The 24,768-nt window shown below is 37.6% G+C and overlaps 1 protein-coding gene and 1 long non-coding RNA gene across 9 annotated transcripts in view; both read left to right on the top strand.

Annotated features, from left to right (window-relative positions):
* Positions 1-5,701: 5,701 nt before the first annotated feature.
* LOC132692309 (uncharacterized) lies at positions 5,702-10,419 on the top strand. The gene is made up of 3 exons (XR_009616286.2): positions 5,702-5,829; positions 7,088-7,176; positions 10,201-10,419. It is a non-coding gene; the product is annotated as an uncharacterized LOC132692309 (long non-coding RNA).
* A 5,290-nt stretch (positions 10,420-15,709) lies between these two features.
* SNCA (synuclein alpha) overlaps positions 15,710-24,768 on the top strand; it is a 161,906-nt gene continuing 152,847 nt past the window's right edge. Inside the window, exons 1-2 of one of the 8 annotated variants that reach the window (XM_078445895.2) lie at positions 15,710-15,959; positions 17,672-17,817. In XM_078445895.2, coding sequence (XP_078302021.1) covers positions 17,697-17,817 — 121 coding nt within the window. In that variant the 5' untranslated portion in view covers positions 15,710-15,959; positions 17,672-17,696. The other 7 variants (XM_060654639.3, XM_060654638.2, XM_060654640.2 and 4 more) reach the window with 7 other exon arrangements.

Here is a 24,768-nt window from a genome sequence, read left to right as displayed (position 1 = left end):
CAGCCCAACCTAGGTCCTTCGCCCCAATGTATGCCCTTTGCTAGTCTGTTTCCTCATCTGCAAAGTGTGTATCATTATTAATACTCAACACAAGTCGGATGACTGAATGAGGTTAATTAATTTAAAGCACTTAGGTCACAGCTTGAGCCATAATAGGAATCAATAAACACTTAGCATTGATGTTCGCAATCTTCACTTTCATTTGGATGATGGAACGATAGTATACTTATATATTCATAGGATTAATGTAAAGAAAAACCAATTGTTATAAAAATAGTCCAAAGAGCTAAAATAAACTGAAAGTAAAGTAGTAAAATTTTCATTTACTTTAACTTGTGTTTATTTGACATCAGCCAAGTGACCATTTCAGTCAGTGTAATTCAAGGGTTCTCCAAGTATGGTTCAGGGGCCAGTAGCATCAGCATCATCTGGGCAGTGAGTTAGAAAGGCACATTCCAGGCCTGCTGAGAACGACTGATGTGATGTAGTTGGGGGAAAACCAACCAAAGCACTTTATTTAGCATCATGCAGGGAAAAAAAGAAATCTGGTATTGATAAGTACTTCCTCAACCTTTAAGTACTTATTCTTATGGAAACCAGATCTGACTATATTGTTACAAACAAAGTTTTAAGTTTTTTTCACAATGTGTTTTTCTTTTGTGATCTATGTTTAGGGAAATGCTCATCCCTGAACCCAGATATAAACTCAGGATCAGCCTGTTTTCTACCTATGTGTCTCTCTTTTCACCCCCCCTTCTCCCTGGACCCAACTCTCCTCCCCTGCCTCCCAGAACTCATTTTCCTGGAGCCCTCAGCTTATTCTGCTCTACCCTTCTATCCAAATATGCTGTCCAAAGCATTCCTCTTCTCTTTCCCTGTCTAAACAGCCAGAGCCTTCATTGCTACAAGAGAGACCAGAGCAGCTCCTGAAGACAAATCTCCACAGGGAATGAAAGATTCTCTGTCTTAGCAGTGGTGGCTCTGTGTCCATGCTGTGCCTTCTGCCCAGACCAATATTTCTTAATATTTTTCACATCTTCACTCAGTCTCTTCAGTAGAGTCTCTGAACTTCCTCAAGAGTCCTTCTCTAACCACTCCATATAAAAAGCTGCTCTCCTCCCTCCAGGAATTTTACAAGACTTCCCTCTGCTTTGTTTTTAAATTAATTATCTCTCTATTATGTAATATTTTTTATTGAATGTCCTGTCATTAGATTGCGAGCAGATCTTTTCTTCAAAGCAATACACGCCACAACACAGGCACACAGTGAACACCACCAGCGTTCAAATATAAAACTCTGAAATGCCCGCCATTTTTTGCAAAAATAGCATATACCCAGTGCTTACTTGAGTTCACAAATATTTATGGAGTGCCTAATGCCTACCAGACATTTGGCAAAGGACTAAGTAGAAACAATAATAGGGTATGCTCCTTGCATTGGAAGAGTGTGAACTCAAGTGGTCATTGGCATAATAACAAGAGCATACACAGTAGTATGGGAATGCTAAGGCCAATTTTACAGATAAAGAAGTGTTTTCTAAGAAGGGGTGATGAAAAGCTGAATCTATTTTAAAACTGGTAAATATACTTTCAAAAGGCAATAAGCATTTATAAGTTCTATCAATATTATAAATGCCATGCTTTATTCAAATTAGTTCAGACCACATTTTCAAGAACAAAATAGATTTGTCTTATGTATGTATGTATGTATGTATTTATTTTAGAGAGAGAGAATGGGAGAAAGCACATGAACGAGGGAGAGAGGAACAAAAGGAGAAAGAGAGAATCCCAAGCAGGCCCCATGTTCAGCTTGGAGCCCGACCTGGGGCTCAATCCCAGGATCCTGAGACCATGACCTGAGCCAAAATCAAGAATCAGATGCCCAACCGACTGAGCTACCCAGACACCCCTATTCTTTCTTTTAAATAAAAAAATTATTGAGTTAAAAGCATTATCAAATACATCTTGTAGCCATCTTCTACTCATAATCCCTTAACATCCTCACAAATTTCCAACACAGAAACTGGAAAGCCTTTTGACTTCCTTCTCTTTCAGTTCTAACTTGCAAACTGTCTTTTAATTATATCCAATACACCTCCTATGTTTGCCAAATATATTTCCTCCCTTTAGTGCCTTCTCACCACCAGTGCCTTCTCTTTAGCTGGAGTTTCAGCTTCTAGACTAGGAACCATGAGGGGCGCCTGGGTGGCGCAGTCGGTTAAGCGTCCGACTTCAGCCAGGTCACAATCTCGCGGTCCGTGAGTTCGAGCCCCGCGTCAGGCTCTGGGCTGATGGCTCGGAGCCTGGAGCCTGTTTCCGATTCTGTGTCTCCCTCTCTCTCTGCCCCTCCCCCGTTCATGCTCTGTCTCTCTCTGTCCCAAAAATAAATAAAAAACGTAGACTAGGAACCATGAATACTGACATGAACAGGACCAAGCTTTGCTTCAAGGACTCATGGTCCACAAGAACAAGTCAAACATGTAAGCCAAGGTAGCCACTTTACTGACCAAATTCACCTTGTCTGAATACAAATGTGAAGGTTTTTTTTTCTTTATTGCCTTTAACCATACTATGTTCACTTCTTCTTTCCAATCCTTTGGTAGAATCTTGGTAGAAATAATATTTTCCTGACAAATTTCGGCTATCCAGTTATTCAGTCCAGAAGATGTTAAAGCTTCAATAGCATACCAATTCAAAACTTCCTCTTCCTCCACAGAATGCCAAGTCTGTGGCTTACAACCTGAGGTGAGGTGAGAGTATTTGTAAATACTCTCCATTTCAGGTCCTTTAAGGATTTTCTAACAGCCACAGTTGGTGATAATATTGAATTTAACTGTAGTAGCAACAGTTTAGCTATTCTAAACATGAGCAAGTTTATGTTACCCAAAGCATCATAAAACTTTCCTATGGTGTGTAAATTTTTAAGGGTGACCGATAAACTAGACTGGAGCGTTTCTAATTCTGAAAGCATTGTATAATGGAGCGTCAATGTCAATTGGCTATGGGGCTTGAAAAAAAAAGGTGTTTGGAGATGAGGAAGAGCTACTTCTTGAACCTGAGAGATGACAGCACCATGAAAGTCTTACGTGGAGTCATTACTTTTGGGGGGAAAATCCTACTGTAACCACTTGAAATATCATTCTTCTATCTTGTGAACATTCCATATTTACTGAGAAAGTTGCTGGAAGGGGCCATTTGTCATTTTGATCACTTAAAATCTAGCATTATGAATTCAATACTGCTAGCTCCTCTGAATTCAGCATACTCTCTAGGTAGAAACTGTCTGACACTTTTTCTTGTTGGAATTCCTTATATTTTAAGTAAACACTAAGTGTTAATGCATGTCAAATCTCGTCTTGGCATTTTGAGATTTTCAACACCTGCCAGCTCTGAAAGTTAAAATCAGGTGAAAAACATGCAATAGATTAAAAATCGAAATCTCAGAGCATTGTAGATATAGTTCAATAATTTTAAAAGTTCAAATGTCTTGCCAATAAACAATAAATAATAATTTATTATTTTGTTTTATTATTTATTTAAAAAATTAATGTTTATTCATTTTTGTGAGAGAGAGAGAGAGAAAACATGAGCAGGAGAGGGGCAGGGAGAGAGGGAGACACAGAATCTGAAGCAGGCTCCAGGCTCTAAGCTGTCAGCACAGACTGCGACGTGGGGGTGGAACCCACAAATTGAGACATCATGACCTGAGCCAAAGTCAGACGCTTAACCAACTGAGCCACTCAGGAGTCCCTAATTTATTATTTTAAAGAACGAAAACAAAGAATGTGTGTGACAATTGAATCACTCAAGCAACAGCTTTATTAAATTACTGAAATGAGTTCAGAGAAACATAAGATATTTATATTAATATACTTGGCTGTTTCTGAAAAGGGGATGAGTCAAAAATTTCTCGACAATTGATACTAAACAAAATTTTTGTTCAGACACAAATGAGAATTTAATTTGGTGTTCTCAATTTAAATCATGTACTTCAATTTAGACTGTCTGCCAATTAAAAATCAAATGAATCTACTATGAGAAAGCTATTTTAGGAACTAATATAGGTGATGAAAATTAAGGTTGTGAATTATTGCTATGAATTTCTGATGATCACTATGTTGACCATAAATACATGTACATTCATATATATATATGTATATGATGAATGCTATATGTAACTAGAATTTAAAACAACAACAACTATGCATTAGTAGGAAAAAAACTTGAACTTTTCACAGATTTTAAAAGCAAACACTTGTGAAATGAACAAAGAAGAGAAGCTAGAGGTGGAGAAAGAGCTGGAGATAGAGGAAGGGGAGGAAAGAGAGGAGGGATATGGGAAGTACCCCTTCAATAAACAGAGTGATAAATCGGCACATTCTGAAAATGTTATGTAATATACAAAGTGAGACTTGTTGGCAGCTACAGGTTAGACTTGTTCTTTGTGTAGCGACTGTATTGAGTACCAACTAGGCTAGGGATACAATAATAGAAAAAGCACAGGAACTGAAGGCAGGAAATCTGGTTGAAATCTGGGCCTGACACTTAAAGCTCTCTAAGGACTCTGTTTTCTCATGCTTCAAGTGAAAAGGAGAAAGCGATTAATGATTCATATCTCAAAAGGTAATGTGAGAATTAAGTGCTATATGAAGCCATAAGCATATTACCTACCCCAGGTTAGTGTTCAAGAAATATTATCCCTTTTCTTTTTCACTACGGGAGATAGTGGGTTCTTAATTTTTGTACATTTTCTTGTCTGTTTTACATATAGGTATGGGAAGGCAAGAAAGTTTCTTGAGTTATTTATAAATTTATGACTTGGAGAAAATATGTTTTCAATCAAATCATCTTTGTCCACTGAGTGTGCTATACTAGCTGGTGAAGAGCGTTAGTTTGTGAGATTTGGTGTGGCAATAGTAAAATAGGATTTTATACATCTGTATGTTTAAGCAGGATTTTCACTGTGGAATTTCAAAATGCCTTTTCTTGTTTATATTCTCCTAATTCAAATGTCTAAATTAGTTACTGAGGTATAGACTAAAGTTTATCTCTTTTGGCCTTATTGAAAGAACTACAAAAATTACATGGAAAAACATACTAGAAATATTATTGCACATTTGATTCATACATTTATTATTAATTATTTTAGGTACTAAGTAAGGCTAATAATCCGAAAGATTTGTTTACTGAATCTGTTTATGTTTTTACGATAAATTTTTTGTAAACTATTCTATAATTTTATTAGTTAAGAATAGTGTCAACTTTCTTTTATCCATATCACTGAGTATATAAGTAAAGTTTTATTTAGGAAGACAGGATCAATAATAGATTTTTCAATAGAGACAACCTAATATAAGAATTGTTTACATTGTGTTGAAAGGCTGAAAAAGAACCTAATGGGATAACACAGAGATTAGTAAATATAAGAAACAGGTGTTACCCATAGGGCTGGGGCAATGAAGGTCAAAGTTTGAGTTACCAGAACCTAAAATCTCAAAGCAGGACTCCTGTCAAGTTGGTATGCACACTTCTGAGGAGAGGGTGCTGGCATCTCCGGAGCTCAGAGCTGCAATCAGACCCCTGAGGAAATGAGACCCACAAGGAAGGGGCAGTGCCTGGCTGGCTGGTGCTGATAACTCAGAAGCTCAGGAATAGAGCCCCACCTGGTTCACCTCAGGCATTTGAGGAAAGAACGCTGCCTTCCTCATCCTGGAAACCCTGAGGGCAGCAACAAGATTGTTACCAGAAATCTATGAAGCACATCATGGAGCCAATTGCTTCTACTGGCATGAAGGAAGATGGTTGGAGTCGGGTGATAACAGCCAGCAAGTAAGGATCAAATCCCTTCTCTTCTGTCTTCCGCTATGTCTCTCAAGTCCTCAACTGGTAGAATCTAACAGCAGGCAAAGGAACATGGTTTGTGGATCCTAGCCCAGCACCAGTGAGGAAAGAAAAGAAAAACACACTTGGACTGAGGAACAGTAGCTTTGTAACTGGCACAGTGATGGGTTGTAAGTTTATAAAAATCTTTCTCATCATCAGTTTTGCTCGGCACATTCACTTATTTGGATATCAGTGTGTGTTGGGCGCTTGAGTGGCTCAGTCCGTTAAGCAAACATCTGACTCTTGATTTCGGCTCAGGTCATGATCTCAAGGTCATGACAGTGAATCCCTCTTCAGGCTTCATTCTGGGCCTAGAACCTGCTTAAGATTCTCTCTCTCCCTCATTCTCTGCCCCATCCCCTGTTCACACATGTGTATGTGCGCTTTCTCCCTCTCAAAATAAAATAAAATAAAAATGTATATCAAGGTGTTTATTTTGTGATAATTCTTTGACAAGGAATTGAGTATTTGGTGTTCATGAAAAGCAAATTAATATCTTAATACAAGTTTTAATGCAATGTTAATTGTCTTGATTTAGATACAGGGAACTGTCAAATTACCGTCATCTGTTCGATTACTCAAATATGAGAATCTAGTTGTAAAATTGGCATTCATTCTGGTAAATTATTACTTTTGTATCAAAATTTGGATATTCATTAGTAAGATATGTTTTCTACTTTAGGACTCTAAAGTTTAAGTAATAGTTTATTATTGTTATCATCATCATCATATCATTACATCTACTGCACAAGTACCCTGCTATGGTCTTTATTCATACAACCGTATCCTGTGTCCTGAATTGGCCCAGTGTGGAAGTCAAGCATCTCTATTTAATGTGTTCAATGGAGGAAAATGTGACAGTGATTTGATTAGGCACATATGTATATGTTTTTAATATACAAAGGAGACTAACCCTTAAGGTTGCCAAACTGCTTCCTGCTTGTGTAATCATCTCTATTTTCAGTGCTTCTTTTCAACACCTATGAGCCTGCATTTATTTAAAAGTTCCACTTGAATCACAATTTTATCATGGAGTATACATAGCAGGAACCAAAACACAGTCTATTGCAGTTGGAAGGACAGGAAATCTGAGGAATATACTATAAAACCAACATAGTAACCAGAGTAGTCTAATGTTTCCCAAGGGATCCGTGAATCTACACCTTACTGGATGGTATCTTTCAAGTTTTATTTTTCTTTGCAGAGTGTCCAATAGTTCTGTCTTTGAAAGTGTTTCTGCCAAGATTGATAATTTCAGAACTGAGTCTGGGAAGCAAACAATCCAACATCCAGGTAAAAAGAATGGAGAAAGATGAATACATTTTTCAAGTTTGTTCTTTTTTTTTTTTTATTCTGATGTTTCTTCACCCTACAAGAATAAATGATTCTACCGGCTGGATAAATTTGTTTCATCATAGAAGATTAAGAATGATAAAATCAGTAAAGGTGGAAACTACAGGTTAGAAAGGGAAAGAATCAAAATGCCTGAATGAACCTTATTCTAATGAAAATACCAAACAGCCAAACTAGAAAGGTACAATAATATTTTGAATAATATTTGAATCAAAGTCAAAATAACATTTGAATATTTTCACATACACATTTTCCATTTAAGAAGCTTTGGGGGCAAATTGCCAAGTTCTAAAGATATATACTCTCAAAGTCAAAGAAGAACCCTAGTCCTCACAGGAGTTGCTTGGGTGAGTAGACAGTTTCCTACAAAAGGAAACAGTGGAACCAATGTCTGTCAATCATTTGACGTCAATCATTTCTTAAGGAGTTTTAATTATCAACAACAAAATTGAATGGTTTTAAACAAGTTATTCTGAGAAATTTGTAATAAATACAAGATGCACTTGGGCCACTTCTCTTTTGCTTCTAGGTGGACTCTTTTTGTTTATTTATTTATTTTTAATGCTTATTTATTTTTGAGAAAGAGACAGAGCATGAGTGGGGGAGGAGCAGAGAGAGAGGGAGACACAGAATCTGAAGCAGGCTCCAGGCTCTGAGCTGTCAGCACAGAGCCTGACGCAGGGCTCGAACCCATGAACTGTGAAATCATGACCTGAGCCGAAGTCAGATGCTTAACCGACTGAGCCACCCAGGTGCCCCTAGGTAGACTCTTTTTGATGCTTCACATTTGTCTTGGTGCTTTTTTGCCTAACTGGGAAAGTGTCTTCAACCTTGCTTCCTTTTCATCCAGTTAGTAGCTCATTCCTGTCCAGAACTAAATCTATTCTTTACTTCCACAAACACTATTTCATCATAGGTGGCATTTGTCTCAGGAGATGAGCAGTAAAATGATTTTTTTTTCCTTTTTTTCCACTAAAGTATGCTTTATAAGTTAAGTAGAATTAGCTATTTCACACACCATCATGGAAGTTATTTACATACGTTAGCTCTACATTTTCACAAGTTTATTAGGTAAACATAGCTAAGCTTTCCTTCTTAAAGAGCAGAGGGCAAATGGAGGAAAAAGTCAATTGCAAATATCTGGGCGCATTGTGCCACTTAAGAAAATATGGAGACACAGGCTTCATCATTTACTAGTTATGTCACATATCACATAAAGAGTAAGTGGTCTTAGCACAATATGTAATCAGAAACTTAACTTGGAAAATTACATTGCTAATTTTATGGGGAAATGCAGGAATGTTCTTACAATTGTAGTAAACAGCATAAATACCTTTCTTTGAGTGTACTGAGGATAGATCTCATTATTTTCTGAGCATAGATCTCTAGAAGTGAAATTGCTCAAATGTACATACATTGCATGCTTTGGGTACATATTTTTAAATGATCTTTTTAGAAAAGGTAATTCTTAACAGGAGAGTCAACAGGTTATCTCATGTAGCTGACACAGTGATACTTTGTCTGATTTTCCTTTTCTTGTATGCATTTATTTCTAATAAGCTTGTGCTATTTGTGTAACAACAAAAACTAATATTTGTGTATCTTTTCAGTCAGTCCTATCATGGAAATCCACTTTGATTTTTAACATGTGTGAGAGTGTTATTTTAATCATTTAAATGTTCCCTACAGGTTAAGACAATAATCCAAGATGATTAAGGAGATTGAATTCTCATTTAATTGATTGTTATAGACACAGAGAGATAAACTAAGCCATTAAACATGAGTTGCTTTTACTACCTGGCAAATCTTTTCACTGCTATTCTTTCTTCACTGCACATAACATCTACATTATGTGTATATGTGTCTATTAAAATCTTTTATCAGTATTTTAATGATCTTATGGGTGTATACTACTTCCTTACTTGAAAATTGGCTGTACACGTTTGAGTAACATCAGTGAGATTTTTTTTTTATGTGAATTAGATTTTCCTTTTGGTGATTGTGTGAAGATGTTTGAGTGTTATTTTTCTTTGTTATATATGAACTTGAACACATACCTGTGAAATCTCTAGTTAGATTTCCTGTAGGAATTAAAGATTTACATACTGAAGCAGATTTATTTTTGCACTTTAAATTTTGATAATGTAAAATAAAAATATAATTTATTTTTTAACCATCCTCAAATGTTTAATATCCACTGCTATCAAAAAAATCCTTCATTGTGATAATCTGATTACTCAGGATTTCTTCCTATCCTGATCTACAAACAAAAACAAAAACAAAAACAAAACAGCTTTGAGTCTAATATTTTTGTGAGGAAAATTAAGGGGAATTTATTGATTTATTTTTTTAATATAATTTATTGTCAAATTGGCTAAAATACAGTGTGTAAAGTGTGCTCTTGGTTTTTGGAGTAGATTCCCATGGTTCATTGCTTACATACAATACCCATTGCTCACGAAGGGGAATTTAAGTCAAAATGGGCTCAGCAGAGAATCCATGAGACTTAAGGAACAATCATTGCTTACCAGAGAAGTTGATTTAGGAGGAACTCATTCATAGTACATAAATATATATGAACAATTATTAGGCTGAATATATAGACAAGCTCTTGTCCCCTTCTTGTGAAGATAATAGAAGACAAATTGAATTCAAGTGATATTTATAAAAATTAAAAATGAAAATTAATTTTAAAAGGATGATTGATTCCATACATGATACAATAAAATTTTCTTAGTCAAGTGGTGTTACAAATATGTATTTATTGGTGTCATTATGTTTTAATGCTAAACTGTTTATCAAGTAGCCATTAAATAATAATTTCTTCTCTGAATAATTTCCTTTTCTTAATTTCTTAATAATGTAAATTTTTAATTTTGGGTGGGATAGCAAGCTTCCAAAATATTAATGACATGCTTTTTATATACAGTTGAAAAAAAAATAAGTTTATTTATTTTGAGACAGAGAGAGTGAGCACTGTCCTGCTGTCAGCATGGAGCTGGGCTTGAACTCACAAACCTTGAGCTCGTGACCTGAGTTGAAATCAAGATTTGGATGCTTAACCGACTGAGCCATCCAGGGACCCTAAGAAAAATTCTTACATGCCACTTACTATTATCTACAATCAAATTATCTACAGAGGGAAATATGTTAGATGCCTGTATAATTTTGATATTAGAAGAAAAACATGCTCATTTTATTAATTTGCTGTGATTTCTGTTTACAAAGCATTATAACTTCAATTCAAAACACTACACAAGACATTATAATTTCTCCTAAAATATTTTTTTCATCCATTTATTTTCTCCCCTGCTGAACTCAAATGCTCCTGAAAAGTAGAAGCAGATCTGTCACTGTGTTATCAGTCTGTCCATTTTTCACTCACCTGGAACATTAGAGGCTGAGTTTCTCTGAATTGGATATTCATTCTGAAGTTTTTCAGAGCTGCTGTCTCAATGAGTCTGGCAAATTTGGAAACCATTTGTTGTGTTTTTATTTTTCTCCCATGGCAAGTCAACATAATTCATACAGAGTTCTGCCACCACCCTTTTAAAGAAACCAGGTTTCAAGAACGCAAAACTGCCGATAAAAGATAGCAAATGTTAATTCTATTGCTATCACTATTATTTCTTCAGGCTGCTGAAGCAAATTCTATGAATGATGTTGCTATTGTAATCCATACACTAAGGAGAGAAAGAGATACCCTCTCTCTAACATCCCACAACCTCTCTACCTGGCTGAAAATGTTTTACTTCCCATAGTAAACCAAAGTGATTGATAGGTATCAGATATCTCAGGTATGTTGTGGGTGGGACGGGAGGTTGGGGAAGGCTTAGAATAATGTTGAAACTGCTGTAGTGAAAAAGTGCTTCCAAAGGCACCTTAAAATAGGGGGACTAGGTAATAATAACAACTACTTATACTGAGAGATTCCACTGTGCTTGGTTCTTTGCTAAGAACCATATTATTTATTCCTTACAACAATCACACAACTGAGATATCCTCATTTCATAGATGAGAAAATTAGAGGTTAGAGAGATTGGATATTTGCTCTCAGTCACTGCTACTAAGTGGTAGAAACTTGGTAAGTCTCTGTGTTTAACCTGTACCTAGTACCCCTATTCTCAGAAATCTACCAGGCTCACTAGGGTTTAGTGCATTTCTTGAGCTGATTAATATGTTTTTTTCTTCTAATACTAAAACATTTGAACTTTTTAAATCCTAAAATATTTAAATATCTTTCCTATCTGGCTTCAAAGTGTGTATCTTACAATTGCGCATGTCTATATACTTAGCACCACAAAAACCGCAGGGATATTCAAAATGATATGCAGTTTAATTTTACCTATTTCACAGGGCACTTTCTCATGGTCACAATTTATATTTATTCTACATTTTTGAGGACATATTACAATATTAGTAGATGTGATAAATTACATCATGCTAGAATAAATGTCCATTATTTTTTGCTGCCTACAGTATTGTAGAAACAGTATTGTAGAAGTTGTTGATGGGGTCAAATTAGAGAATCTTCTTCGGACACTATGCTCCCTCTTCATTGTTCTTCATATCTTTTGGAGTAACTCTATTGCCCTGTCTCAAGCTCAACCCCTTTTAAAAATCCTATGCAATGTCATCCCAACTTTATCCATTAGGCTTTCCCTCCTGTGCTCACTATGAAATTAATGATTAATTTCACTGTGAAATTACAAGAGAAGCCTACCAAGATACTTTTCACACATGTGCAGAAGATGAGAAAAAGGTACTGATAGAGAATAAGATACAAGTGACCCAAGAATCAACATTACATTGCCCCTTGTGTCCAAAGATAGTAAAGATTGTATTTTCCTCACTTAAACACATTAAATCAGCTCTTATCAGCTCTTTAGTACTTGGTCCTAAGAAGCTTCCTTATTTATCATGTCGTTCCATTTTGCAGCACAAGCTTACCACATGGTACACCTAGAAAATTAGTTGTTGTAAGGGGAAGACAAAGAGAGTCTAGGTTAACCATGCATCTCATATAATGTTAATCTCTAGTTAAATTACTGTATTAAACTCAGATAAAACAATCCTATTAAAGAGTAGCAAAATATATAGATTTCATTTATCAAAGAGAAAAGCAAACATATATGTAGTAGTTGCTAAGAAAATGTGCACATCAGTAATGTCTCCCAATCGGTTATTCTTCCATATTCTTTATGAAGTACAAGCCATTCAATGAGTCAATTTTTTTTTCGAGTTTAAAATTTAAAGTTATACTTGTACAGTTAAAAAATTACTTAAGAGTATGCTGTCAATCAATGATGAAAAGAAAAATAATATCTCATTAACTTCCAGTTTCCTTTTTTGTCCGTAATTCCATTTCCTTAAGAATACAAAGCTAAGAGACTATAAATAGAACATAAGCAATGTCACTATTGATATCACCAGTAATTAAAAGTTTATTGAATGCTTACTATGTTCAAGGCACTTTGAAGGAAGAAAAGAGGAGTAGAATATAGAATTATAACTATAATTCTAAATGACAAAAAATTGGTTTACAATTCTTTCTTTCTTTTTCTTTCTTCCTTCTGTCCTCTCTCTTTTTTCTTCTTTTCTTTCTTTCTTTCTTTCTTTCTTTCTTTCTTTCTTTCTTTCTTTTATTTCTTTCTCCTTCCTTCCTTCCTTCCTTTCGTCATCTTCCTCTACAAAGAATTACCAATGTAGAAAAGGCAAAATTTCAAATATGAATGCTCTGTTTTGTAATAACTTAAGTTCTTCTTGATTTCTATGGTCAAATCCAAATTCAAAGGCTATTGGGTCCCACCTTTTTCTTCCCACCCCATACCACATCCAATCTGCAGGGTTATAGAGAGTAACTGTCAATGGAGGAGACTATTGCACCTTTTGGAACAGTTCTTGCTATATTATCTCAGCTTTGCCACTTTCAGCCTTTACCAAAATACTTTTGAGCTTCAGGTTTTCTGACTATAAAAGGTACATAATAAAACTTAATTTACCACTTGTTGTGATTAAATGATACAGTACATTAGTCTTTTGTGAAGCATAAAGTATCATATAAAGGTGTTTTGGTATCATGCTGTGCTATAAGAAGCACAAAAATTTAACAACCACTCCCAAATAATTCTCTCATTGGTCTGCCATGAGACCCAAGAATATACCCCTTTGACCTAAAGCACTAGGTTCCCAGGAGGTCCCTTTTAAACTATAAATATATCATATCACATATTAAATAATTGTCATAATAGTCTGCCAAGGTGACTTGCAGTGTTAGTTCACAGTGGAAAACATTATTGCAGTAATAAAAAAAAAAGCAATAAAAGGAAACAAACTACTGACACATGCAACAACATGAATAAACTTCACAAATATGTTGAGACAAAGAAGGGGAAAAATTTCATACTGTATGATGCAATTTTTGTGCAATTCTAAAATATGTACAACTAAAAAGAGCAAAAGGGAATTTTCTGGGGTGATGAAAATGTTCTGTCCGCAAAACAGTGTGGATTACACTAACACATGTTTTTCAAAACTAATTATTAGGAACACTGAAGATCTGATGATTTCACTGTATGTAAATTATAATTGAATTTTTAAAAAGCCCATCTAAGTGTTATGGTGGTTATTTAAAAATAGTTCTTATATTTTATGCATAGAGTATGAAATATTTACAGATAAAAGGATATATGTAATTCTTGGGATTTAGTAAAACATGAGGGGTGGTGATGAAAAATGGGAAGTGGTTGAACAATATAGATGAAACATGATTAGCCATGCGTTGAAAAATGGTGGCAGTTGGGTGATATTCACATGGAGTCATTTATTCTTTCTGCTTTTGTTTTTGTTTAAACATTTTCCATAATAAAAAGTTGAAAAGAGAGAGGTCATCTGCATTAATCTCATTTACAAGAGAAAGCTGTGAACAGAGGACATAACTTGTTTAAAGTCTCAAAGCCAGACTGCAAACCAGCTCTTAAGTTTAACCTTTTTCTGATCCCAAGGAAGCAAAATAGCGTTTGGAAAGGCTGCTTTTAAAAAAGGCAGACCAGGGGCGCCTTGGTGGCTTAGTGGGTTAAGCATCTGATTTCCGCTCAAGCCATGATCTCACGGTTTGTGAGTTTGAGCCTCGCGTGGGGCTCTGTGCTGACAGCCTGGAGCCTGCTTCAGATTCTGTGTCTCCCCCCATCTCTCTGCCCCTCCCCTGCTTATGCTCTGTGTCTCTCCGTATGTCAAAAATAAACGTTTAAAAATTATTAAAAAATGATGAAAAAGGCACACCAATAATGCAAGGACTTGTTTAAGCTATATATATATATATATATATATATATATATATATATATATATATATATATATATAATTGCTTCCTGTTTCTCTTGGTTTCAAGGGGTTGTTTTGTAGATTTAACTGTATTTTACTCAAATTTAAGATAAAACAAAACAAAACAACAACAACAAAAAACATACAGCTAAGACTTGTTTTTCCCCCTTTCAGTGCTAAAATCATCCTCTCAATTCAGGCAAAAACAGCAAATGCATTCTGTTAGAGGGAGGAGATTGCTTCTCCATTCTGGTGTGATCCAGGAACAGCTGTTTTCCCTCCAGCTCTGAAAGAGGTGAAAATGTGTTAACCGATGCAAAAATTGTCAAGTCCGCGCGTATGTATGCGTGTCTGTGTGCGGGATGGGGTAGGTGGGGTGTCAGCTCCGAGGGCAACGTGCATCAAATCAGAAAGGTGAGCCGTGTGTGGGAGGGACCAAGAAATTGAGTAATGGTTCGGGAGAATAAACCCCGCTAGATTTGTCTCCTCCATCAGGCACTTGAGTGTGGAAAGTAAATTCCATTTCGAGAACGAAAAACCTTATGACCGCTTGATATCGACGTCTGGGGAATATTGATTCCGTATTCCACGGATGGGGGAAAAAAAAAAATCGGCGTCTGGCAGCCGCTGATTGGTGGACAGGAAAATGGTGACAGTGGGGTGGGAAGAGGACTCCGAGAGCCTCCTCCTGCCTCAACCTGTAACTCTTCCTTACTAGTCTCCTCTGCATCCGCCGGACCCTTTCGAGCTCACCTGACGTTAAGAGCAAGGGAAGGTCTGAAGGATGTTCGAACAAAAGCATCTTAAACATTGTGTCCTACGGCCGTTAATAAAAATCACAGCGATCCCAGGGAAACGTGCTCTTCTTGGGAGGGCTTCCTGAGCCGCCTGCCTCCTTCGGTAGCCTCCCAAGAGGATGGCTCTATCTTTGGTGGTCGAGCTCCCAGGCCTCCGCTCCCCCAGGCTGGCTCCCACAAGGGGGTCCAGGGAGGAACCAGAGGGGAAGGCGGAGACAGCGAAGGAGGGGGGTGGGAAAGAGGGAGAAACATCAGCCTAACAGCTCGCGATCGCCAGGAGAGTCCCCTTGATCCTGAACTAGAGCGGAAGCGCAGACTACCCCACCTCCCACCCCCACCCTGCCGGGCCCAGGCTGGCGTCTGGAGCCGGAGGTGCGGCCTTCCCCCCGCCCCCATCCCCATCCGAGCAGAGGAGTGAAGTGCACGCGGCTGGGAAAGCGGCGAGCGCCGGGAGAAGGGCGGGGAGAGGCGCTGACAAATCAGCTGCGGGGGCGGCGAGCGGAGGAGAAGGAGGAGGAGAGAGAGGAAGAGGAGGCAGACCGCGACGACCAGAGGGGACCCGAGCGAAGGGGTGAGAGACCCAGCGCCGAGACGAGGGGCGAGGTGTGTGCTAGCTGCAGGGCGGACCCGAGGACCGAGCCGGCCCTTGGCATCCTGGGCGCTCTCTCCCCGCCTTCCCTTCCGACCCTCTGCCTCTTTCTCTCGGATCCAATTGTGCGGGGGACGGGGAGTGGCAATTCGACGACAGGTTCGTGGGTTCGCCTCCCACGCCCCCAGCCTCTCATCACCCGGCGGCGCTGACGGCAGCCTCCTCTGGGGACCACCCCGGTCCTGGTGCCGCCTCCTCCCTTCCTGTGCGCTTCTTATCCTCCCCCTTTCCATTTAAATAACATCGGGGAATTGTTTTGAACAATTTTGTGTAAGGGGCGGGTGGGGAGGAATTGTACTTCTGAGGATCGGAGGCACTCAGGTAAGGACCAATGGATCTGAACAGGCAGCTTTGGAAATGCTGGGGGAAACCCGGGGGAGAGGAGTCGTGCGCTTCTGGGAGGGGGGAGGTGGTGCTGCAATGAGGACCCGCTGGGTCAAGTCTCTCCGAGGTGGGTCCCTATCTCTCCAGCGAGCTGGACGAAAGTAAGTTGACCTCTCGCTTCCGACTCGGCTCTTCTCATCCCCAAAGACCGAGAGGTTAGGCTGCTGCTCCGGGGTGCGCTTTTCCCCTGGGGAAACGCGAGGATGCTCGATGGAGCGCGAGGTGCCAACTTTTATTTCTCTGTTACCTTAAATCCCCCAGTCCGCCCTCTCAGCGTTCCCGGTCAAGTAAGCAAGCTGCGTTTGGCAAATGATTAAATGGAAGTGCAGGGAAGGCAGGTCAACAGGTGGTAAGGGGTTAACAGGTGCGGGTGCCTGGTGGGTGGTGAATTCAGGCGCGCGGAGAACGCCCCCTCGGGTGGCAGGCGCGAGTCAGGAGACTGCTCCCGAGTGTGCACAGGCGCCTGCTCCTGGCAGATAGCTGGGGGCGAGCGTGGATGGTCGGGTAGATTAGAATGGGTGCGGGTGGGCTCGCTGTGGGCCTGAGGTTGGGCCACACCCAGAGTGAGTAGTTCTCTTCCCTCCCTTCTCCGGGATCAACCAGTTAGCCCTCTTCTGGAATTCATTTTAAGACTGACTCCGACCCCATGCCTCTAGCTTCTTTTCATTTTCTTTTCCTGTGATCTTTTAACCATACTTATTTTTACTTTTATTTTTTAAGATTTTTTTAATGTTTATTTTTGAGCGTGAGTGGGGGAGGGACAGAGAGAGAGGGAGACACAGAATCCGAAGCAGGCTCTGAGCTGTCAGCACAGAGCTCTACGCCCGCCTGGGGCTCGAACTCAGAAACCCACAAACTGTGAGATCATGGCCTGAGCGGAAGTCACAGGCTTAACAGATTGAGCCACCCAGGTGCCCCTGAACCATACTTCTAACTTGTTTTGTCGCTCTTTGGACTCTGGGAAGTTCAAAGAGGGGTCCATCTTTTCATGCAACTACACTTCGAAGATACATTAAGAACAACTAGATGATTCATCTTAATCCATGTTTGGGCAGCTAGACTTTTACTAGCCAAGATGGATGAGGAATGCTAAATTTTTAATGCAAAAGCTAAAAAAAGGCTCCCCCTTCCCCACCCAGTGGTTGAAATAAGAGTATGGTTAAAAGTGTCACACACTTTTGGGAGTTATACTGATCTTTCTGTGGTTTTTACCTTGGGTGGTTCTAATTTTATTATATTCTGCTCACAAGTTCTCATTGAAATTATCTTTTGTGTTCTCCAGTGTAGAGTAAAGGAATTCATTAGCCATGGATGTATTCATGAAAGGACTTTCAAAGGCCAAGGAGGGAGTCGTGGCTGCTGCTGAAAAAACCAAACAGGGTGTGGCAGAAGCCGCAGGAAAGACAAAAGAGGGTGTTCTCTATGTAGGTAGGTAAACCCCAAATATCATTTTGATGTTTATTTATGACTGATGGGTTATGATAATTGATGCTCTAAAGGCTGGTATTTCTTGCTTGATTCATTTTTGCATCATCACTTGTCAAAAGGATAAACTGAGTCAGGGGACTGTGTGAGTAGATAAATGCGTATATTTAGAGCCAATAGTAAAAAAGTGAAGAAAATTTGTTTTCTCAGCTGATTTCATTTTTTGGTGTGAATGCTTCTGTGTATAAGTGACTATATTTCAGGAAAAGTTTTGAAAAGTCAGTCTCAAAAAATAATTAACATTTTTAAGAATCGAAATCATTCATAGACCTTTGATTTTTTTATCATCATGAATAATATTGGCAAATTTTAGTGTATTCACATTTTAAAATAAGACCTTTTGATATGGCCCTGGGATATGTAAAAAGAGACCTACTGTGGCCCTAAAAAAGGAAAGGACAGAAAAATCTTTGGTACAGTTCATCCTTGCGACTACTTGGTAAACTGAAGATTAATTACCCCCAAAAGTGCTTGATGCCTGCTACTAATATCTCAGAGATATTTGTCAAATGGCACACATACTAAATAATGAGATGAGTGCTTATTTCTACTTGTTCCACATTGCCACTTAGTAGTATTCATGCAGATCCTGACGCTCTTCTTATCTTGAACGGTGCTTGGTTGAGTGTTATTTTGTAAATCCCTTCGGCTTCTTTGGGGAAGGAATAGACACACACATAGACAAACACTCGTCCACATGGACACATGCCCACAGGCACATGCTCACTTTCGGCCCATTCTGCCTCTCCCTTTCTCTTCTGCTCCTCCAAGCTCTTCCACATTCTCTGGTGGTAGCTGTAGCAGCAGTAGCACAGGGTATGCATAAGGTGGAGGATGAACGTATTGGGCAGCGAAGGGCGCTATGCCTGTGTCGGTGGGTGAAGGACAGATACACTGTCTCTCCAACGTGGATGCACTGAAGAAGAGTTACACTTGGAATGATTTTTAAAAATGCTTCTCATGTTATTTTTTCTCATTGTCCATAGACCCTATATTGGCTTGAGTTTACTGCAAATCTTCAGTTAAGTTCTTCTTTTTCTATCTTAAGACATATTTTCAGAAAATCATTGAACTAAAGAGTGTTACAAGAGGAAAAAGTGATGACTTAATTTCAAGTGGTTTTGTAAAGTGTGAATTAGATCTTTTTAGATGAAATTTGGAATATGGAATCAGTGATGTGCAGATAATCGATATCTTTATACTTGTCCTCAGTTTTCTAAATTGTAAAAGTGTATACTTAGAAATACTTTTTGATTTTAGTTTATAATTTTGTAACTTTAAATATTTTTTACAATGCTGGTATTTATGCCATTAGTTTGTAGTGAGTCCAGAAACTACTGAATATTAATTTAATACATTGCTCTTTGCTAGGTAATAAACACGTTTCATCATCTGGAAAACTTTGTTTTCATTGTCAACTATGAGTTTGGGCAAATAGAATGATTTTATTTCTTAGAGATTAATTCTGTTATTTACTCTGACACTATAATATAAAATTATAATTTTTTTTATGTCACATGTATTTTTAAACCATCTTCAGTATTTATCATGATATTTAATACATAGTGCATTCTATAAATTGTGTATTGGTTGTGTCCTGAAGGATAATTAAAATTTGAACTCAAACAGAGGTTTTAGGATGAAAACTCACCCTAAGAAGACACAGTATGTAGGTCAGGGGTTGGGAAACTTTTCCTGTAAAGTGCTATACAGTAACTATTTTGGGCCATAAGATTTCTGTGTGAATTAATCAACTCTGCTGTTGTGGTAATGAAAGCAGCCATAGACAATAATTAGCTGTATTCCAGTAAAATCTTACTACTGGAACAGGTGGTGAGTCGATTGGGCCCATAGACCGCAGTTTGCTGAGTCCTGGAAAAGTAGAGAGAACATAGACTTGATGTCAGACAAACCTCAAATCTAGTCCAGGCTATGTCATTTATTGCCTTCAGAAGACTATAAAACTTAACTACCATCTATGAGCTTTATTTCTTCATTTGTAACAATGTGATTTAGAGAAATGCAACTACCTTGCAGAGTTTTTGTGAGAATGTCATAATAAAACAAAACACATGAGTGATAAAGTACACTTAAAAAAAAGAGACTTTTTTTTTGTAGTGGTTTAGATTCACAGCAAGATTGAGAGGCAACTAGCAGAAGTTTCTCATGTACCCTTTGGCCCCACACATGCATGGCCTCTCGCATGGTCAACATCTCCCACCAGAATGGTACATTTATTAAAATTAATGAACTACACTGACACATTATGATCACCCCAACCAAATCCATAGTTTAAGATTCCCTCCTTGCGCTATACATTCTCTGGGTTTGGACAAATGCATAATGAAGTATATCCATCATTATAGTATCATCTAGATATTTTTGGTGTCTTAAAAATTGTTTGTACATCATTTCTTCATCTTCCTCTATCAACCCCTGGTAACCAGTGATCTTTTTACTGTCTCCACAATTTTACCATATCCAGAATGTCATATAGCTGGTATAGAGACTGTTAAGATTGGCTTCTTTCACTTAGTAATATGCATTTAAAGTTCTTCCTTGTCTTTTCATGGTTTTATAGCTCATTTCCTTTTAGCATTAAATATTAATCCCATTGTCTGGATGTATCACAGTTCATCTGTTCACCTACTGAGGGACATCTTGGTTCCTTCAAAGTTTTGGCAGTTATGAATAAAAATTCTAGTTCAACATCCATGTGTGGGCTTGAGTGGATGTAAGTTTTCAATTCCTATGGGTAAATAGGAAGGATCACTACTGATGGATCATATGATAAATACATGCTTAGTTTTATAAGGACGTAACAAATTGTCTTCCAAAGTGGCTGGACCATCTTGCATCCCACCAACAGTAAATGACAATTCTTGTTGCTCCACATCCTTGCCAGCATTTGGTGTTTCAGTCTTCTAGATTCTGACCATTCTAAGAGGCATGCAGTGGTGTCTGATAGTTTTAATTTACATTTCCCAGATGGCAAATGATGTGGAGCATCTTTTCATAAGCTTATTTGTCATCTATATATCTTCTTTGGTGGGGTATCTGTTACGTTCTTTGGTCTGGTTTTTAATCTGATTGTTTATTTTCTTACTGAGTTTTAAGAGTCCTCTATATATTTTGGATAATAGTTCCTTTTCAGACATATCTTCTGCAAATATTTTCTCTCAGTCCATAGCTTTTCTCTTTACTCTTTCATGGAGGTGAAATTTTTAATTTTAAGGAAGTTCAGCTTGTTTATTCTTTATTTCATGGGCTGTGCTTTTGGTGTTATATCTCCAAGTCATTGGCATACCCAAGGTCATGTAGGTTTTCCCCTATGTTATTCTAGGAGTTTTATAGTTTTGTTTTACAATTAGGTCTATGATCTTTATTGCATTAACTTTTTGTGAAGAGTGTAAAGGTGGTGTCTAGACTCTTGTCCTCCCTTTCCCCTGCCTCCTCTTCCTTCTCTCCTCCTTCTTCTTCCCCTCCTTTCCCTTCCCCTCCTTCTCCTCCTCCTACTTCTTTTGTTCCTCTTCTCCTTCTTCTCCTTGCCCCTTCTTCTCCTTTCTTTTCCTTCCTTCCTTCCTCCTCCTCCTCCTCCTCCTCCTTCTTCTTCTTCTCCTTCTTCTTCTCCTTCTTCTTCTTCTCCTCTTTCTCCTCGTCCTCCTTCTTCTTGTGCATGTGGATGTCCAGTTGTTCTAGCACGATTTGTTGAAAAGACTATCTTTGCTTTATTGTAGTGCTTTTGTTCCTTTGTCAAAAATCTGTTGCCTATATTTATGTGGTTTTATTTATAGGCTCTCTATTCTAGTCCAATGATTTATTTGTCTACTCTCTTGCTATTATCACACTGTCTTGATTACTGTAGGTTGAAGGCAAATAGTGTCAGACCTATGATTTTATTATTTGACTTCAATATTATCTTGGGTATTCTGGGCCTTTAGAATCTGTTGATATCTATATTTTTTGCTCTCCCCATAAACTTTAGAATCTGTTGATATCTGTAAAATAACTTGGTGAGATTTTTATTAAGATTACACTGAAATAGGAGCACATGGGTGGCTCAGTCGGTTGAGCATCCACCTTCAGCTCAGGTCATGATCTCACAATCCGTGAGTTCGAGCTCTAGCTCAGAGTCTGGGTCCTGCTTCAGATTCTCCCCCTCTCTCTGCCTCAACCCACTAGCATTCTGTCTCTGTCTCTCTCAAAAATAAATAAACATTTAAAAATTTAAAAAAAAAAGATTGCACTGAAATATACATCAAATTTGGAAGAACTAAGATTGCATTGGACTATAGAGTAAGTTAAGAAGAACTGACATCTTGATAGTATTGAGTATTCCCATCGATGAACATGGAATATACCTCTTTTTATTTAGTCCTCTGATTTTGTTCATCAGAGCTTTTTCTTCATCCAGATCTTATATTATATTCTTATAGAATAGATCTTATATTAGATCTTATATTCTATTAAATGTCTACCTAAGTATTTCAGTATTTTTTGGTGCTAAGATAATTGTATCCTGTTTTTAATTTTCAATTTCACTTGTTCATTGATGGTATATAGGAAAGTGGTTGACTTTTGTTTATTAACCTTCTATCTTGCAGTCTTACAATAATTGCTTCTTTGTTGTTTTTTTGTTTGTTTGTTTGTTTGTTTTTTTGTCATTGTTGATTCTTTAGGATTTCCTACATAGACAATCATGTCATCTGTGAATGAAGACGGTTTTATTTCTTCTTTCACAATCTGTATACCTCTTATTTCCTTTTTGTGTCTGGTTGCACTGGCTAGGACTTCCAGTATGATGCTTGTCCTTTTCCTGATCTTAGTAGGAAAGCTCTAGTTTCTTGCTATGAAATATGATGTTAACTGTAGGTTTTTTTGGAAATATTTATCAAGTTGAGGAAGTTCCCTTGTATTTCTAGTTTACCAAAAGTTTTTAATCATACATAGATGTTGCATTTTGTCAAATGCTTTTTCTGCATCTACTGATATAATCATGTGACTTGTCTTTTTTACCCTGTTAATGTGATGGATTACTCTAATTAATTTTTGAGTATTGAACCAACCTTGTGTACCTGGTGTGAATTCCACTTGGTTGTGGAGTATAATTCTTATTAAATATTGTTAGATTTGATTTGTTAACATTTCATTGAGGATTTTTGTAAAGCACACTTTTATATAGGAGCCATGGTTATTATTATCAAACAAGCTGTCCAACAGAATACTTACTTGCCAACATATTTTCTTTTCATCTTTTCATTCTTCATTACAAAACTCATCAGTAGCTAGAGTGAAATACTGGAAGTGGCTAGAGAAAGTTTTGTAATTTCAGTGTGGCTGAAGATGTTTAGCACACTGTTTTCTTAAGCCTACAGATGAAAGTAATCTTATTCCTTTATAATATATTTTTGGCAGCTACCTTTTAACTAAGTGAGGAACTACCATAAGAATCAGTGTTATTTTATGATTTTTCTTCATTTGTGATATATTTGTATACAAATATTCAATCAATATACTTCAGTTTAATAAATAACAATTATCTCAATCAAATGGGTCAGACATTATAAGTATAGAGTCAAATTGAAAAGCAAAAACATTCATTTTCTTTATGTAATGCCAAGTATTATAACTGTAAAGGCAAAATAATTATCTTCACAACTCTCCCAATGCCACTTTGTTCAGCAAGCAGCAATGGTCAGGAGCATGGATTAATATCAAGCTCTCAAATAACAATATGCTCCAGATGCATCAAGTTGACAGAGTCAACATAACATGTACAATAGCAGTATATTTGAGTTCTTGCAACTCCTAGACATTAATTTCAACCTTTTCCACTCTGTGCCTTTGTGAAGTCATGAGACATAAGATGGGATAGTTTTGGCCACCTCATCTCATGCAAGCCATCAGCACTGGTCTCTCTTCAGTTTACTAGTCACTTAGTACCTACCACTAAGTACTCTTACCACTTAGCCTCTTGGTACCTACTTTGTAGCTATAGGTTTTCAATGACAGATTACTCATCAATAAAATGTTAATTATTAATTACAGATAATAACAAACAATTGACAGCAAACCACAGGTGATTGGTTTGATATGAAGCAACTTCGTTAAGACTCTCATTTATCTTTAAATCAGGATACATTCCGTGATTTAGCCCAAGGTCAAATTCTCAGCTATTACTCAGGCAGAGAGGAAAGACCACAGACCAACTGTTACACATTTATTTCAAATAGTTGTTTTTAAAAATATGGGGTACAAGGAGTGAGTAGTAGTGATAAGAAGTATTCTCTTAAATAAAAGGTGTTCTCACCTTGTATAGTTCCAGGATGCAAGAAATTTCCGACACCACAGTTAGTTGAATAATACCAGTCCCTCACAACACAGTTGGAATTTCTGTTACCATAGTGCATATACTATGATTACATACATTACAAACTTTGCTCCTAGCCCTTCAGCCCACAAAATGCTACATAAACAACAGAGACCCATTATAATCCATGATCAAGTTACATCACTTCTTTCAAAGTTTTTCAGTGACTGGTCATTGTACATCTGCTATTCAGCTCATACAGACGGCAAAGCCTCTAGCTGTATTGCTTCTCCCAGTGATAGACCCATGTGATATTTCGCAAAATGCATAGTTGAAAAAAAGAAATTGGCCACAAAATATGGAAATGCAGCAAAGAGATGAAGTGAAAATGGCTGGAAGTAAAATTTGAATAAAAAATATTTTATTTATACAACAAATAGCTGACTTTGGGAATGGTGACACTGCTACTGTTCAGGAGACGCAATAGATAGCCAGTGGAACTGATCCAAGCTGACTGAATAAATGGAAGAAGTTGTCATGAATAAGTTGAAGATGTTCCAGAGGAAGTGCTGCTGCAAAAGTAC

This window comes from Panthera onca, chromosome B1, assembly GCF_046562875.1.
Source record: "Panthera onca isolate mPanOnc1 chromosome B1, mPanOnc1 haplotype 2, whole genome shotgun sequence".
NCBI lineage: Eukaryota > Metazoa > Chordata > Mammalia > Carnivora > Felidae > Panthera > Panthera onca.
Note: the sequence above shows the minus strand (reverse complement) of the source record. Positions and strands in the feature narration are given on the sequence as shown.